The sequence below is a fragment of the Silene latifolia genome, chromosome 8 (genome assembly GCF_048544455.1).
Source record: "Silene latifolia isolate original U9 population chromosome 8, ASM4854445v1, whole genome shotgun sequence".
Classification (NCBI taxonomy): Eukaryota; Viridiplantae; Streptophyta; class Magnoliopsida; order Caryophyllales; family Caryophyllaceae; genus Silene; species Silene latifolia.
In genome coordinates, this window is record NC_133533.1 from 28,101,368 (window position 1) to 28,117,231 (window position 15,864).

The following is a 15,864-nucleotide window of genomic DNA, read 5'->3' on the forward strand; positions in this document are numbered from 1 at the left end:
CCTTTGTCTTCTACTTGAGTCGTTCATCCAATCATCCAAGTCAAGCTATCATTTATCGGTATTGGTCTTAATAATAAAACGCATCAAATATCATCTCATATGGCCATATAGAATACATATTTTGTTTTTTTCCTATATATTCTGCTTTTGTCTTATTCATTCCACGTAAAACATTACGTATATGACCCGTCTTAATTTTAAGACGGATATAGCCAGCAGTCTTAAAAGAGAATTTGCCATCATTATGTGTCCTACGTTCACTTTTTTGACAAATGACAATACAAGAACTCCCATTGAAAAATGATTCATAAACTGATTGATCCTCCTAAAAATTATATGCCAAAAATTTCAAGAGATGAAAGAAATAACACAAGTTGAAATGGATGCGTTGCACAATTTGTTGAAGACACAATTAGATCCACACATCCTAACCACAAGACTATATGATGCAACAATTAAAGGAGACTTGAACTCCTTACACAACTTACTCCATGAAGATCCACTCATCCTAGATCGATGTGTTATTGAAAAATCAAACCGTTACATGCAATCACCATTACATGTCGCAGCAAGTCTCGGTCACTTAGACTTCACCACGGAAATTCTACGTCTAAAGCCCGAATTAGCCAAGCAGCTTGATCAATCCATTCGATCATCTCCACTACATTTGGCCGCGGAGAAAGGGCACTTAGACGTGGTGGAAAAGTTAGTTGAAGTGATGCCTAATATGTGCTTTGAACGAGATCAAGATGGTTGGAACCCGGTTCATCTTGCGGCCATAAGCAACCAACTCCATGTGCTCGATTTTCTTGTTAGTACAAACCCAAGAGCGGCCCGTGAAAGGACCAACACCCATGAGACCATTTTGCATTTATGTGTCAAGTATGCACAACTTGAGCCTCTCCGGTACTCGGTGAATGCTATGGAGGAGCTTCTTAATGCTAGGGACAATGAGGGTAATACTGTCTTGCATCTCGCCGTGGAAGCCAAACACCCCGAGGTATACATATCGGTAATTTTTTGGATAAATAGGTTATTTAGCAAATTAATTAGACTTTTGGGGTTGGTTTCAACAATTTGGAGTCAATGGGTCCACGTCATCAATTTTTTTTTTTTTTTACCCGTTTTTAGGTAAAGCCGCTGAGGTTTCTAGTACCTAAAGCAAGTTTAATGTGTTGGCAATGAAAACCGCTGGGGTTTTCAGCGTCTTTGCAAGTTAGTATGTGAAAGTTGTATGCTTATTACTTATTAGTTGCTTACATCATGTGAAAGATGCCATTTAACGGAGCCGCTAAGGACCATAGTGGCTTCATTAGTTCGGTATTTTTTTAAAACTTACAGTAGCTACTCAAAATGATAAAGATATAAGCCGCTAGGGACCTTACACTACAAAGAAAAGCTTCCATAGCGACGGAAAAATCTGTCGCAAATACAGAACTTGCGACGGAATTATTCCGTCGCTTTATTTCGTCGCAAAATTCAGTTTTCCGACGGGAATTCCGTTGCAAAAGTAAAACTGCGACGGATCAAAGCGTCATGATTACCCGTCGCAAAAGATGGACTTGCGACGGAATTTCCGTCGCAGATTCTTTGTTCATGGAAGGCCACGTAGGCACAATGGTCAACCAGAAAGTCAAAATATGCGACGGAAAATCCGTCGCAGTTCACTGTTCATACAGGCCACGTAGGCACATTAGTCAACCAGAAAGTCAACATTTGCGACGGAAATTCCGTCACATAACACTGTTCATACAGGCCACGTGTCCCCCTCAGTCAACCCATTAGTCAAAATTTGCGACGGAAAATTCGTCACAAAATCCGTCGCAGGGCAAAATGAACCAGGGGGTTTACAGCGTTTTTCCAGCTCCCCAATTGCTTAGAAAGCAATTACATATACTCCCTGTTTCCTGCAAACATACAGAAAATCCAGCATTGACAAATTCACAACTCGTTCAAGACGAGATTTCCAAACAACGTTTTCGCATTAACTTGAAATAAAAGGTTTACATAAGTTTAGTACAATAACTGTTCAACAAAGAAAGCTAAATAAGTCCATAAACCCGGAGTAGGAGTGATAACTACTAATCAACTAATAACTACTAATCAATACACGGGAGTAGGAGTAGGCCTAGCATTGTCGCCACCATCATCATCAAAGTCATTTCTAGCTTGAGATACACCTCCGGGGTTACAAGTTTGAGTAGTAAAACCTTGTTGGCTCAAGAACTCCTCTATTGCCGCAAGCCTTTGAGATTGTTCGGCCTCGACTTGCTTAAGTCGGGCATTCTCTTTTGCGACTCTACCAACAAAACCCGGAGTATGAGGAGTAGAAAAGAGGTTACCAGTCGAGCGGCGGTTGTGCTCCCAAATTTGTGGTGCTGCATTTCCCGTGCCAAGTACTCTTCCTTTCTTATCAAATCCTCCATGTTCTTCAATATAAATCTCATTATCATCGATGTTCTCGACCCCTTGACTCTGAAGCTGGGTTTTCTTTGAGATGATCTTACCCTATATCATTAAAAAACGAAATATTAGATACCATCTACTAAATAATCATGATTGAAAAAATGAGTTAAAAATTAAATAACTATAGTAACTTACGAAGAGTTGACTGCCTTTTTGGATAACCATCCTTTTGTGTTATGCTTCCTTGTCTTCTCCAACAGCTGCAAAGCGGACGGAATTTCTCCTTTCGCATCTTTATCAACCTACAATTTTGACACTAGTTAAATATAATTACTAACTTTAAATAAAGTTAAAGACAAAAAAGGTAATAAATTAAAAAAGGAAGTGAAGAAATTATCATTGAGTCCATATATTGCAATGTGTTTTTTCGACCCATTAGGTGAGTACCCAACGCCTTCCCCTTCTCGTCACCACCCGACTTACGGTTAGCCGAATTCTGCTCCGATCTTTCCGTGAAAGTAGGTTCTTCAAGTGGTCTATTCTTCAATCTACGGTGCAACTCAACACTAATCCAATCCGGCTTTTCATGCTCTTCCTTATGATAAGCTCGATAAATCATTTGCCGTAAACGGGTCTTCATGGCATCTTCCCAAGCCTTCTTAACCATTGCCTTGTCGCGGGGATCGTAACTAACACGCCACTGTTCAATAAACAATAAAGTTAGAAAATAAACTTCATTGTAAATAAATATAAAATAAATGAATAAAATACCTAATATTAAATTAAATGACAATTGCTAATACCTGAAACCAATTCCACCAATCCTTCTTTATAGTAGATGACGCCGATTTCCAATTAGGAGCACGTTCTTTGTAGTTGCATCCAATATTATTCGATATCAAGTTCACAACGGATTCATGACTGAACCTGAAAAAAAATGACAATATAATAAATAAATAAATATATATATATATATATAAATCGTTATAAAAATAATTAATTACGAAAAAATAACATACTTACCAAACGCCATCTTGCTCAAGAGAATCGAGATGAATTTTGTCAATTGGCACATTTTGTTGTTCTTGTTGATGACCAGCTGGTATTTCTTCATTCTCATTTTCATGTCCTTCGTTTCCTGCATTACTATTACTACCATGCCTTCGTCTCCTCGTCGCCATAGAAACCAACTAAATTCTTCAACATTGTTAGAAGTCAAATAGTAGCAACAAAATAAAAAATTAAATAATAGCAACAAAGTAAGAAATTGGCAAAGTACGAAATCAAATAATCAAATAATAGCAACAAAATAAGAAATTGGCAAAGTAAGAAATCAAACAATCATATAATAGCAACAAAGTAAGAAATTAAATAGTACTCCCTCCCTCTCGGTCAAGTAATCAAATAATAGCAACAAAGTAAAAAAATAAGATTGAATAAAAAGTAAAATTGAATGAAAACAAACTAGATTTCATTAAATTAAGCCATACGGCATCTACAACTAATAGTACCAACAAAGTAATAAGATTGAATGAAAGGGTACAAAACATCTACAACTAATATAAATCCTAGTCATCATCATCATCATCACTTAAATTAGTGTTTTCGTTGCGTTTAAAAAGCGAATCTAAAAAATCCTTATCATCATCTTCTTCTAAATACTTCTTCAAAGCCTCCTCTTCTAACTCTTCCTCATCTTGCATATCATCATTCTGTACTTGCATTTCATCTCCTTACATTTCTTCTTGTTCCTCCTCCACATTTTCATTCTCATCTTCTATTTCAATTATTGCCAATGTTGTATCACCATTATTAACGTCTTCTTGAAAGATAGATTCATCAGTAGGAGCATCAACTTGTGATCTTGCCTTTATTTTAAATACTGCTGACCACTGATCTTTATCTCTTTTGATATTTGGATAAGGAGCATAGCAAACTTGTTCTACTTGATATGCTAACACAAATGGGTCATATTTTGGAAATTTTTTGCTCCGATTAACATCCACAAGTTTATATTCCTTATGTACTTGCATTCCTTTTTCTGAGTTATCTATCCAATTACATTTGAATAAAATAACGTTGTAAGGGTTTTTCTCGCCAGTATAAGACAACTCAACAACTTCATTTAGGGTTTCATAGTAGTCAGCTCCTTCAGTCGAACTCACACACACACTCCATTGTTAATTGTCGACTTTTCTAAATCTTTCCCATCTATGAAAGCTCGAAATTTGTAACCATTGATGGAATAACGCTTCCATGTTCTTACTTTTCTTGAAGGTCCATTTGCTAAGGCAACTACAACTGGATCTTTTAAATTATTTACCTCGTATTAATGATAATAAACCAATTATTTACCAAATAATAATATAATTTAAATAAACATTATAGAATATATATTATTTACTTACTTGACCTCTAAGCCAGTCAGGGAATTTTGTTTCAAATTTGTTCCAAATATCCTCGGCCATAGAAACCTCGAGATATTCTCTTTTGATGTAATCCTCAAACAACCTATTCAAAAATGCCGAATTAAGTTTTGAATTAATTTTTGCATGTTTTACTATTGAAACAACATTTAAAATTAAAATTTTTTTCACCTACCTTTCCATACGTTTCAACTCATCAGAATCACAATTAGATAAAACATAGAGGTGTGCACGTTCATATTCGTTATCTTCCAAAAATCTTTCACGACATTTTCCAGAAGTAGTGCCCTCATGATCTTGAAAAAGCTCGGGCAAGGTAGAATACTTCGGCTTTTTCTGACCTATGTCAAGGTCTTTTGCCTTCGTGTCTATATGTTCTTCAAAGTAAAAAGAACAAAAATTTGCTATTTCTTCAAGAAAATATGCGTTGCATAATGACCCATGAACACGAGTTTTATTTCTAATTTTTTGTTTCAAATGATTCAAGAACCTACAAAAAAATTGGTTAAGAATGAATGACATTAAGTAATAACCTTAAAAGGCTTCATAAAAGATATTGATATTACCTCTCAAAAGGATACATCCACCTATATTGCACAGGACCACCCACTTTCACTTCATATGGCAAATGAATTGGCAGATGTTCCATTGAGTTAAAAAATGAAGGTGGAAGTATTTTTTCCAATTTGCATATTATCTCGACAATATTTTTCTCGAGACTTGTTATTTTTTCAATTTGTACTGATGAAGTGCACAAGTCTCTGAAAAATTGACTAATCTCAGTTATGGCATTTCACTCATTTTTAGGGAGAAGGTGCCTTAAAGCAACCGGCAGTAAACGCTCCATAAACACATGACAGTCATGGCTTTTCAAGCTATTTAGCTTCAACTCATTCATATCGACACATCTTCTCAAATCTGAAGCATAGCCGTCTGGAAACTTTAAATTACATATCCAATCACACAACACTTTCTTCTGCTCTTTTTTCAAAACGACTGAATCCACCTTTCGCGACCTTGAACAAAGTTGTAACATGTCTTTTTGTGCATTTGGGTTGAAGGTTGTCTTGTCTTTTCTATCCATCACCGTGTGAATTAGTTGTTCGGAAATTTTTTTCTCAATATGCATGACATCAAGGTTATGTCGAATTAGTAGTGTGCTCCAATATGGAAGCTCCCAAAAAATACTTTGTTTCCACCACCCTATTCATTTCGCTTTAACCATTCTCAATTCATGGTCAGATGCATCCACGATTTTTGGTAAATCTTTCACACATTCCCACACTTGTTCGCCCGATAACCTCGTTCCAGCAACATCGTTCTCTATTCTTCCTTTTCGAAAGTGGACCTTATCCTTACGAAAAGTATGATCAGTGTCTAAATATTGTCTATGACAATCAAACCAACTTCATTTTCTGCTATGCTGAAGCCAAATCGATTTAGTCTCTGTTTTCGTACAACATGGACATGCATTCTCACCAGCAGTTGACCAACCAGATAACATACCATAAGTAGGAAAGTCGTTGATCGTCCATAGGAGTGCGGCTCTTAAGTCGAAGTTTTATTTCCAAGACACGTCATATGTAAATAATCCCGTGTCCCACAATTGCTTCAACTCGTGAATTAGAGGCTGTAAATAGACGTCAAGGTTTTGTTTGGGACTCTTTGGTCCAGGAATAATTAATGTTAAGAACATAAATTGTCTTTTCACGCATAGTCAGAGTGGTAAATTGTAAGGTGTAAGCATCACCGGCCAGCATGAATACAAGTTCCCGAATGGCCCAAAAGCCGAGAAACCATCCGTGCAAAGTCCAAGTCTAACATTCCGAGGCTCTGATGCAAAAGAATGATGAAGATGATCAAAATGTTTCCAAGCCTCATTGTCACTTGGATGAGACATTGTCCCACTAACTCGGGGGTTTTCATAATGCCAACGCATTTGTTCCGCGAGGTTTTTTGTGGCATAAATTCGTTGCAAACCTGGCCCTATTGGGAAATAATTTAAGAAATTTTCGGGGACCCTTGTGCCATTTGCATTCTTTAGACTTTTGTATCTAGCTCTACCACATTTTCTACACTTGTCAAGAAGAGCGTTGTCCATCCAAAAAAGCATACATCCATTAAAACATGCATCTATCTTTTCATGAGGAAGTTGAAGAGCTTTGAGAACATTTTTGGTTTCATAGAAGTTACGCATCAAAATATGATCTTGAGGAAGAAGGTCTCCCATGAGTGACGTGAAACCATCTACACATTTATGGGCTAAGTTGAATTCACATTTCAGAGTGACAAGCCTTACAGCCGACTGTAGCAATGAGAGTCGACATCCCTCGTAGACAGGTTGCTCGGCACGTTTTAACATTTGAAAGAAGGCTAATACATTGGGATTTGAAGATTCATCAACCATCTCGGCATTAAGAGCTTCTTCCCTAATTTGATCAATGCTATCGTGCAACGCATCCTCTACCATATCCCTATAAGGATTGTCAGAGGGCATTGCCATTTCCTTTTCCTCAACGAGGAATTTCTCTCCGTGACACACCCAATCATAATAGTTGTCACAAAAACCCTTTAGACCAAGGTGTTTTCGTACTTCTTGTTCAACAAAATACTTTTTATTTTTACACTTACTACATGGACACCTAATTTCTTTAATTCTAATGAATTCGTCTTGTTGCTTAACATAATCAATGAATTTATTAACCCCTATTACGAATTCCTTCCTTAATTTTTTATTGGAATCCAACCTTTGATACGTCCAGTTTCGTTCTAATCTCTTCATTGCAAATCTACATATATATTAGTAAATAAAAATTATTAATAAAAATGGTAAGAGCATTCATAAACCCATCTTTGAATCTTTCATACAACAACAACAACAACAACAACAACAACAACAACAACAACAACAACAACAACAACAACAACAACAACAACAACAACAACAACAACAACAACAACAACAACAACAACAACAACAACAACAACAACATTCTGTATTGGGGTCCTTATCTCTCCCACCTAAACCCATCTTTGAATCTTTCATACCATTAGTAAATACCCAATTTTTTTCTTAATTGTAATGAGACAAAAATTAGCAAAGATTTCTTACAGTTCTCCAAATACATTATTTAGAATGAATTCTCACTCTACATATGTATTCAGAGAACATTAAAGGAAATGTCAACCAAATTTTGTCTCATAACAATCAAGAAAAAAATTGAGTATTTACCACCTAAATGGCATAAAAGATTCAAAGACAGTCCCAAAACGGGGACTATTCAAGAATTACACCTAATGTGTAATCCCTGAACGGGTACTAGGTCAAAAATATATTAACAATCACAACACAAGCATAAGATGAATTAATATTTGTAAAAAAAATACACATGATACAAATGTACACAACTTATCAAAACAAACTTAATAATTACTAATAAACCTTATAAAACTAAGCAAAAGTAGAGTAAGCATCCTAAAATTGGCTTAAACATCATAAATTGGCTTTTAACTAAACTAAATTAACTACCCTAATAATCCTAAGCATTCTAAATTGGATATTAATTAAACTAATTTATTTTAACAATCCTAAACTTAATTAAACTAAGCATTATAAAATTGATTTAAACATCCTAAATTAGATTTTAACTAAATTAAACTACCCTAATAATCCTAAACGTTCTAAATTGGATATTAATTAAACTAATTTATTTTAACAATCCTAAACTTAATTAAACTAAGCATTATAAAATTGATTTAAACATCCTAAATTGGCTTTTAACTAAATTAAACTATCCTAATAATACTAAACATCCTAAATTGGCTTTCAACTAAACTAAACAATCCTAATAATACTAAACATCCTAAATTGGCTTTCAACTAAACTAAACTATCCTAATAATACTAAGCATCCTAAACTAATCATAATTAATCAAAACAATAACCATAAACCCTAATTAATCAAAATAGTAAAATAAATTAAACAAACCTTATATTAATTAAGAGAAGGAGACAAGGGGAGGGAGGAACGGCGAAAGAAAGAGAAAAAAAAAGGAAAGGGGAAAGGAGAAGAAAGGGAAAAGAAGAAGAAAGAGGAAAAGGGAAAGGAGAAAGGAGAAATAGGAGGAGTGATTTGGGGAGTACGGTGGTGGTAGGAGTGGTGGTGGTGGGATTGAGGGAGACGGATTTTAGGGATTTTTGGGTAAAATAATTGAAGAGTGATAATGAGGGAGACGGGTTCGCTGCTGCGGGTATAAAGAATTCCTGCGACGGAATTTCCGTCGCAAGAATAACATAATAATAAATCCTGCGACGGAAATTCCGTCGCAGGAATAAAATAATAATATTTTTCCAGCGTGTTAAGAGCTGTACAGGTGGACATTAAAAAAAGTCTGCGACGGAATTTCCGTCGTAGGAAAAATATTATTTTAATGCAGCGACAGAATTTCCGTCGCAAAATTTATTATTATTTTAACGGAAAATTCACGTGGTACCCTCGAACTTTGTCATTTTTCACGTGGTACCCAACTTTTTAAGTTTGTGCACATGATATCCTTGAAATTCGATTTTCAAGCACAACATGTCCTTTTTATCGTTTTTAAAATTTTCAATTGAACATAAATTATAGACCAGAAATCGGAATTCACTAATCTTTTTTTCCAAATTGATTAACTCTTCGAGATCTATGAATTGATAAAACGAAATTGGTCATTCGGAAATTTATGATCGAAGATATGTTTGATTTGAGATTTTCGTTAAAAAAAAACTCTATAAAATGCTAGTCGGCAATTTTTTTTCCTCAAATCATAGATTATGACGAGATAATCATTTAACGAAAAAAAATTGGTCAATTCTGAATTCCGATCTAGCAGTTATGCGCAATTGAGTTTTTTTAGAGCGACAAAAAGGATATGTTGTGCATGAAAATCAAACGTGGAGGGTATAATGTACACAAACTTAAAAAGTTGGATACCATGTGCAAAATGGCAAAGTTCGAGGGTACCGCGTGAATTTTCCGTTATTTTAATATAGCGACGGAAATTCCGTCGCAGCCCTTCCCGCCATGTCAGAAAATTTGGCGGTCTGGGAAAATATGCTGCAACGGAAAGTCCGTCGCAAGCCCGTCGCAAATTCTGAGGTCCGTCGCAGGTTTAAATTTGCTACGGATTAGTCTTCCGTCGCAATGTGTCCGTCGCATCGAAACGTTTTTTTTTGTAGTGTTAGCGGCTTTACCTAAGAACTGGAGAAAAAAAATAAAAGCGATGACGTGGACCCATTGACCTTAAATAGTTTAAAACCAACCCAAAAATCTAATTAATTTGCTAAATAACCCAATTTATTCAAAAAAATTCATCAATCATCACTTGAAACCTTGTTTGAACTTCAACTAAAAGTTTAAGTGTGGTTGGAAATTTTGACATACATACTAATAATACTTATCCAAAGAATACCCCGTTTTAGTGCACAGGCTCCCACATATCATGTGCGAAATTCCACTTCGTGAGTTATTGTAGACTGCCAAGATTTGAACCCGTGATCAAGAGCATCTCAAACTTTTGGGAGGCCCTCTACTAGAAAGTCAATGTAGGCCATAATTATTTTACTCCGTATTATTTTATGAATATGTATGTTGTTTTGCAGTTTGAGCGATAATACATGATGAAAACATGGATGATTATTGATTTAATCGCTCCTATCCACTAGGCAAAATTTGTACCCTTATCCACTCTATTAATATATACTACCCATTGCGCCTATAAGTTTTTTGAAACTCATACCACACATATATATGTAAATCTAAAACGATACCCGGTTGAGACTTTTAATGATTTATGATAATACTCATCTCTTTTATGAAATATTTTGAATGTGTTAAATAAGCAAATAATAGTTTTGTAACTCATAATTATATGAAAATGGGTAGATTAAATAGGGTATTACTCTAAAAGATATTTTATAATAGGTCAACAAAGAAAAATAATGGAAAGACTTAAAAAATAAGACAATATAACATTAAAAAAAATGTGGGAAAAATAAATCAAAAGTGCAAAATTGAAAAGGGAGTTAGAGGGAATAGAACCCGGATTCAGGCCTTCAACCACGGGACCCAATTTAACCCATAACCATATTTTAATGTTTAAAATTAGGAAAATGAGATGGCGACACCGGGTGTTACTCAAATTGAGCGACACCCGGGGTAATATTGTAATTTATTTGTGTATTTCGTTTTCCCTCCATTAAAATCCAAATTTTAAACTAATTAGTGTTAAAGGGCAATTTAGATATTTGACATTAATTTACCAAATACAACAATGATGAGCAGTTTTTGGCGTGAGATTTTCGTGTAACAAACTGTGAAACAATATATTCATCAGTGATTTTAGTTGAAAAATTAAAAAAAAAAATTCCCATTTGTCATTTGTGAATACATTTTCCAATTTGTCAATATTTTTCCCATATGTGAATTAATACATGGCAAATTCAATGAAAATTCATATTTTGTGTGTACATCTAAACTTTGAACATACCTTAACAATTATGAATCCAGTAGAGAAAATTTGTCGTTTCACGTTTGAGAATAGAATTCTCTCTTTTATTTTTGTTAATTTAGTAAACGTATGATTTGATGATAAAGATAAAGTGTCATGATTTTGATGTTTAATGCTCCGTATATATTAGAGCCGTTATGATATGCACTGATGTATAATATTTGATATAGTTTTAATTAGTATTTCATTTTCTTAATATAATAGATTGTGAATTACGGTTGTATCCTTATGATATTGGCGCAAAAACGAAAATCAATTTTTTATTTTTTATTTTTTTCTATTTTTTTATTTGGGTGTTACTGAAATTAGGTAACACCCGGTGTCGCCCTAGCACTTCCCTTAAAGTTATATCCTTCAAAACTATGTTAATGAGGCCCTTTTAAGTTTGAGGCCCGGTTCTTTGACTCAGCCTAAACCGGGCCCTAGCCGACCCTGCCCGTAATCTTTGGTCACCCTGACTCTCATACATGATAGATGAATCATCTCAACCAAAATTTTAAGGTGATGGTTGAAGCTCAACTACTATATTTATTCCTATTAAATTCTGTTTCTCGATGTATGCAATATATAAATGCAGGTAGTAAAGTTGTTGTTAGCAAACAAGAAGATGCAAAAAAACGCAATCAACAAGGATGGATTAACAGCAATTGACTGTCTAGCTCAAACCAGTAAGAATAAAAACGATGACGAAATAAGAGGAATGCTAAAGCGAGCAAAAGTACTGAAAGCAGAATATGTTGAGAAACACGAGAACAAAGATGTGAAATGGTTGAATAAACAACGAACCTCATTAATGGTAGTTGCCTCCCTGATCGCTACCATGGCTTTCCAATTTGGAGTTAACCCTAACTGGGAACCCAAAACGAACGAAATGTCGTATTTCGACGCCTTAATGATTGTGAATACCTTAAGTTTTGTATCATCTTTAAGCGTGGTGTTGCTCCTCATAGGTGGGCTTCCTTGCAAACGACTCTTTGTGGTTGTTCTTATGATAACTATGTGGATCGCAATTACTGCTACATTACTGACCTACTGTATGGCTTTGGGCAATCCTAAGATAATGTTGGATGGTAGTGTTGTAATTGCTCTACGGTATGCGTTGATTGTGTGGGCAGTTTTGTTAACCATTCTTCTACTCGGACATGTCCTTCGAGTCTTAATTAAGGCGGTCAAGAAATTGGGGCAACCTTTAAAGGAATTGTGGTATAAGTTGGTCGTCCGCCGTGATCCTGTGATCCGTACAACTTTGTTCGGTGTAGACAGTGCTGGCGGCCCTTAGGCCGTCCGAGGTCAGGTCATGCTAATGTTTCTTATCAAATTACGCTGAATAAAATTGTGATGCTAATGTTTGGGTTTCACAATCCTACTATGGTTCGACTAAGTAAGTGGTTTGGGTCTAATCGATAACATTGCATCATATGATGGTGCAATTGTATCGACTAAAATTTGAATAGTAGATGTACAATATTGTGTTGTACTGTAATGACTATCCCTTGTAATCAATTATCCTTGTTATAGGATCTATCTTTGACATGTTGTAGTGTGTGCTGTAATGTTATTATATGGAGTTTCAATAAGCGGATTTCAATTCTTTCTTATGCACAAAGGCAGATTAAGGCGCATTTTTTTGGATGAAATTGTTTAATCGAATCGAACTGAATGGAGTCAACTGAATGAATCAATCAATCAATCGATTCGAATCGAACTAAAATAAAAATAAAAAGATAATAATAATAATAATAATAATAATAATAATAATAATAATAATAAAAGGGTGTGGGAGCCCAGATTGTCTCTCGGCTAGGGGTGAACAAAAAGTGGTCCGGACCGGCAAACCGGACTGACCCGGACCGGCCGGTACGGTCCGGTCCAGACCGGATACATACCGGTCCGGTCTCCGGGTCCCAAAAAATATAGTGACCGGTCTCCGGTCCGGTCCAGTCCGGTCCACATAAAAAAATAAAACTAAATTTGCCTTATAAATTAGTACCGGTCCGGTCCAAACCCGGAAAAAACCGGACCTAAAGGGTTCCGGTCCGGTCCGGTCCGGGTCCCCTTCTAACCGGTTCGGTCCGCGGTCTTGGGATATGTAGTTATCCGGTCCGCGGGTCCATCCGGTCCGGTCCGGTTTTGGACCGTTGAACACCCCTACTCTCGGCTCCCACCAATTTCATGTAAACTTTTAATTTTCTTTTAATGAAAGCTGCGCGCATCCTTTTTATAAAATAATAATAATAATAATAATAATTATTATTATTATTATTATTATTATTATTATTATTATTATTATTATTATTATTATTATTATTATCATTATTATTATAATATTATTCATTAATAATAATAATAATATATTAATATAATAATAATAATCTAATAAATTATTAAAAAATAAAATAGTAATATAATAATAATAATAATATATTAGTATATAAATGATAATATTATAATATATTAAATAATATAACATATTAATAATAATAACTAAAAAACAAATATGATAAGTAAAATATAAATATCATAAATAATAATAATAATTAATATAAATAATAATAACAATTAATATAAATACTAATAATAATAATAATAATAATAATAATAATAATAATAATAGATTTAATATAATAATAGATTTAATATAATAATAATATTAATAAAAATGATTATATTAATAAAATAATAAATATAATAATAATAAATATTAATACTAGTAATATTGCCATTAATCATAATAATATAATAATAAATAAATAAAATAAACATAAATAAAATAGTAATAATAATAATAGTAATATAATAAATATTAAAAATAAATTTTAATATAATAAAAATAGTAAATAAATTAATATAATAATAATGATAACAATAAGAATATAAAATAAGAATAACAATATTAATGTTAAATTAACTGATCTGATCTGAACTGAACTGAACTGAACTGAATGGAGCTGAACTAAACTAAACTTAATAGAGCTGAACTGAACTGAACTGAACTTATTAGAACTGAAATTAAGTCCAACAGAACAGGGCCTAAGAGCTCACTATTTGATGTGCGTTTTACTCTAAAAAAAAAGTTAAGTCAATTTAAAGGTGGTAATTGGGTCATTCGGATTGGTTATGGCCTTATGGGTCATGTTATGTCGGATTAAGGTTGTGTCACTGTCGGATTAACGATGGGTTCAGGTCGGTTACAGTTCATGACGGGTTGTCATCGGCTCGGGTTATCATTGGGTGACAAGTCGGTTCGGGTTTGGGTTCAGGCCAATATTGAATCAGCTTATTACTTAATAGCATATAGTTTAATTTCTGATCCAAGAAAATGTTAAACCAATGCATAATTGTACATATTTTAGTTTTATGTAGCAAAAACTAGAATGTCAATTTGGTCTTATTCGTACCATTATTAAGCCAGTTCGTTATCGAGTCATTTATTGCGTAGAGTAATTAATATAAAGTCACCAGTCGAATCGGTTTAGATTGGGTTGGGGTTGAAACAAATGAGACTGTTATTCGTTATTAGTTTAGCCTTGGGCCGGGTCAATTTCCTTCACCCAATTTTCGAGTTCTATCTGGCCGAGTTTCGGGTCAGTTCGGTACAGGTTTTACGTGAGGTTAGGTGCAAGCCTAACCTAGACGGCCAGGTTCAGGGCTCGTGCAACTCGTCTCCCTAGACGGCCAGGTAAAAAAATAAAAGCAAAACTAAGAGCACGGACCGTCTAGCCCGTAAAAAAATAAAAGCAAAACTAATAGATAGCATAGCTTGTGAGGTTAGGTGCAAGCCTTAGTTGGTCGGCTCATGCAGATCGTCTCCCTAGACGGCCTGGTTCAGGGCTTAGGCAAGAGAGCCCAGACCGCCCACACGCTGGCCTAACCCGACCCTAACTTAGCTCATGGTCACGGCAATATAAACAAGTCTAATTTGTGCTAGTGGAAATCAACTGAACCCCAATCTAACGAGGTTAAAACGAGCTTTATATTTTTACAATGTTTAATTGATGAAGTTCTAACCAAAATCAATAATTGTAGTTTATAACGAGCTTCAATGCAGGACTAAGATTATCTCTATTTCTTAGAGTCCATCTTCACTCAAAGACTCATTTCTTAACTGTTGGATGACGCCATAATATACTCAAATTGTTCTATAGTACCATTTTTCGCAAAAGACTAGCAATATATTTTATTTTGATAACTTGCATATTTAAATATGTCGGTATTCATTATAAGATATCGGTTAATCAAAAGAAAACTGAAACATGAATGTCCTATAAAAGAGTTGCTGCATAATATAATAGTGAAGTTGAATGATGAACTTAATGTGTCGGGTTCGTTGGTGTATTTATGAGTCGGGTTTTCGGGTCAAGCTTTAGCAGCTCGAAATTGAATAGTGAAGTTGAATGATGAACTGAATGTGTCGATGGAGGGAGTTGGTATCGGTTTTGTGCTGGCACTGTTGTGCGATGGTGCTGCTGCTGTTGTTATTGATG

The 15,864-nt window shown here is 34.7% G+C and overlaps 1 protein-coding gene across 1 annotated transcript; it reads left to right on the forward strand.

Annotated features, from left to right (window-relative positions):
• The first annotated feature begins 256 nt into the window (after positions 1 to 256).
• On the forward strand, positions 257 to 12,958 carry LOC141596651 (uncharacterized). Its single transcript, XM_074416860.1, has 2 exons — positions 257 to 1,000; positions 11,958 to 12,958. The coding sequence occupies exons 1-2, from the start codon at positions 356 to 358 to the stop codon at positions 12,657 to 12,659; spliced, it is 1,347 nt and encodes a 448-aa protein (XP_074272961.1). The 5' UTR covers positions 257 to 355; the 3' UTR covers positions 12,660 to 12,958.
• Positions 12,959 to 15,864: the final 2,906 nt, after the last annotated feature.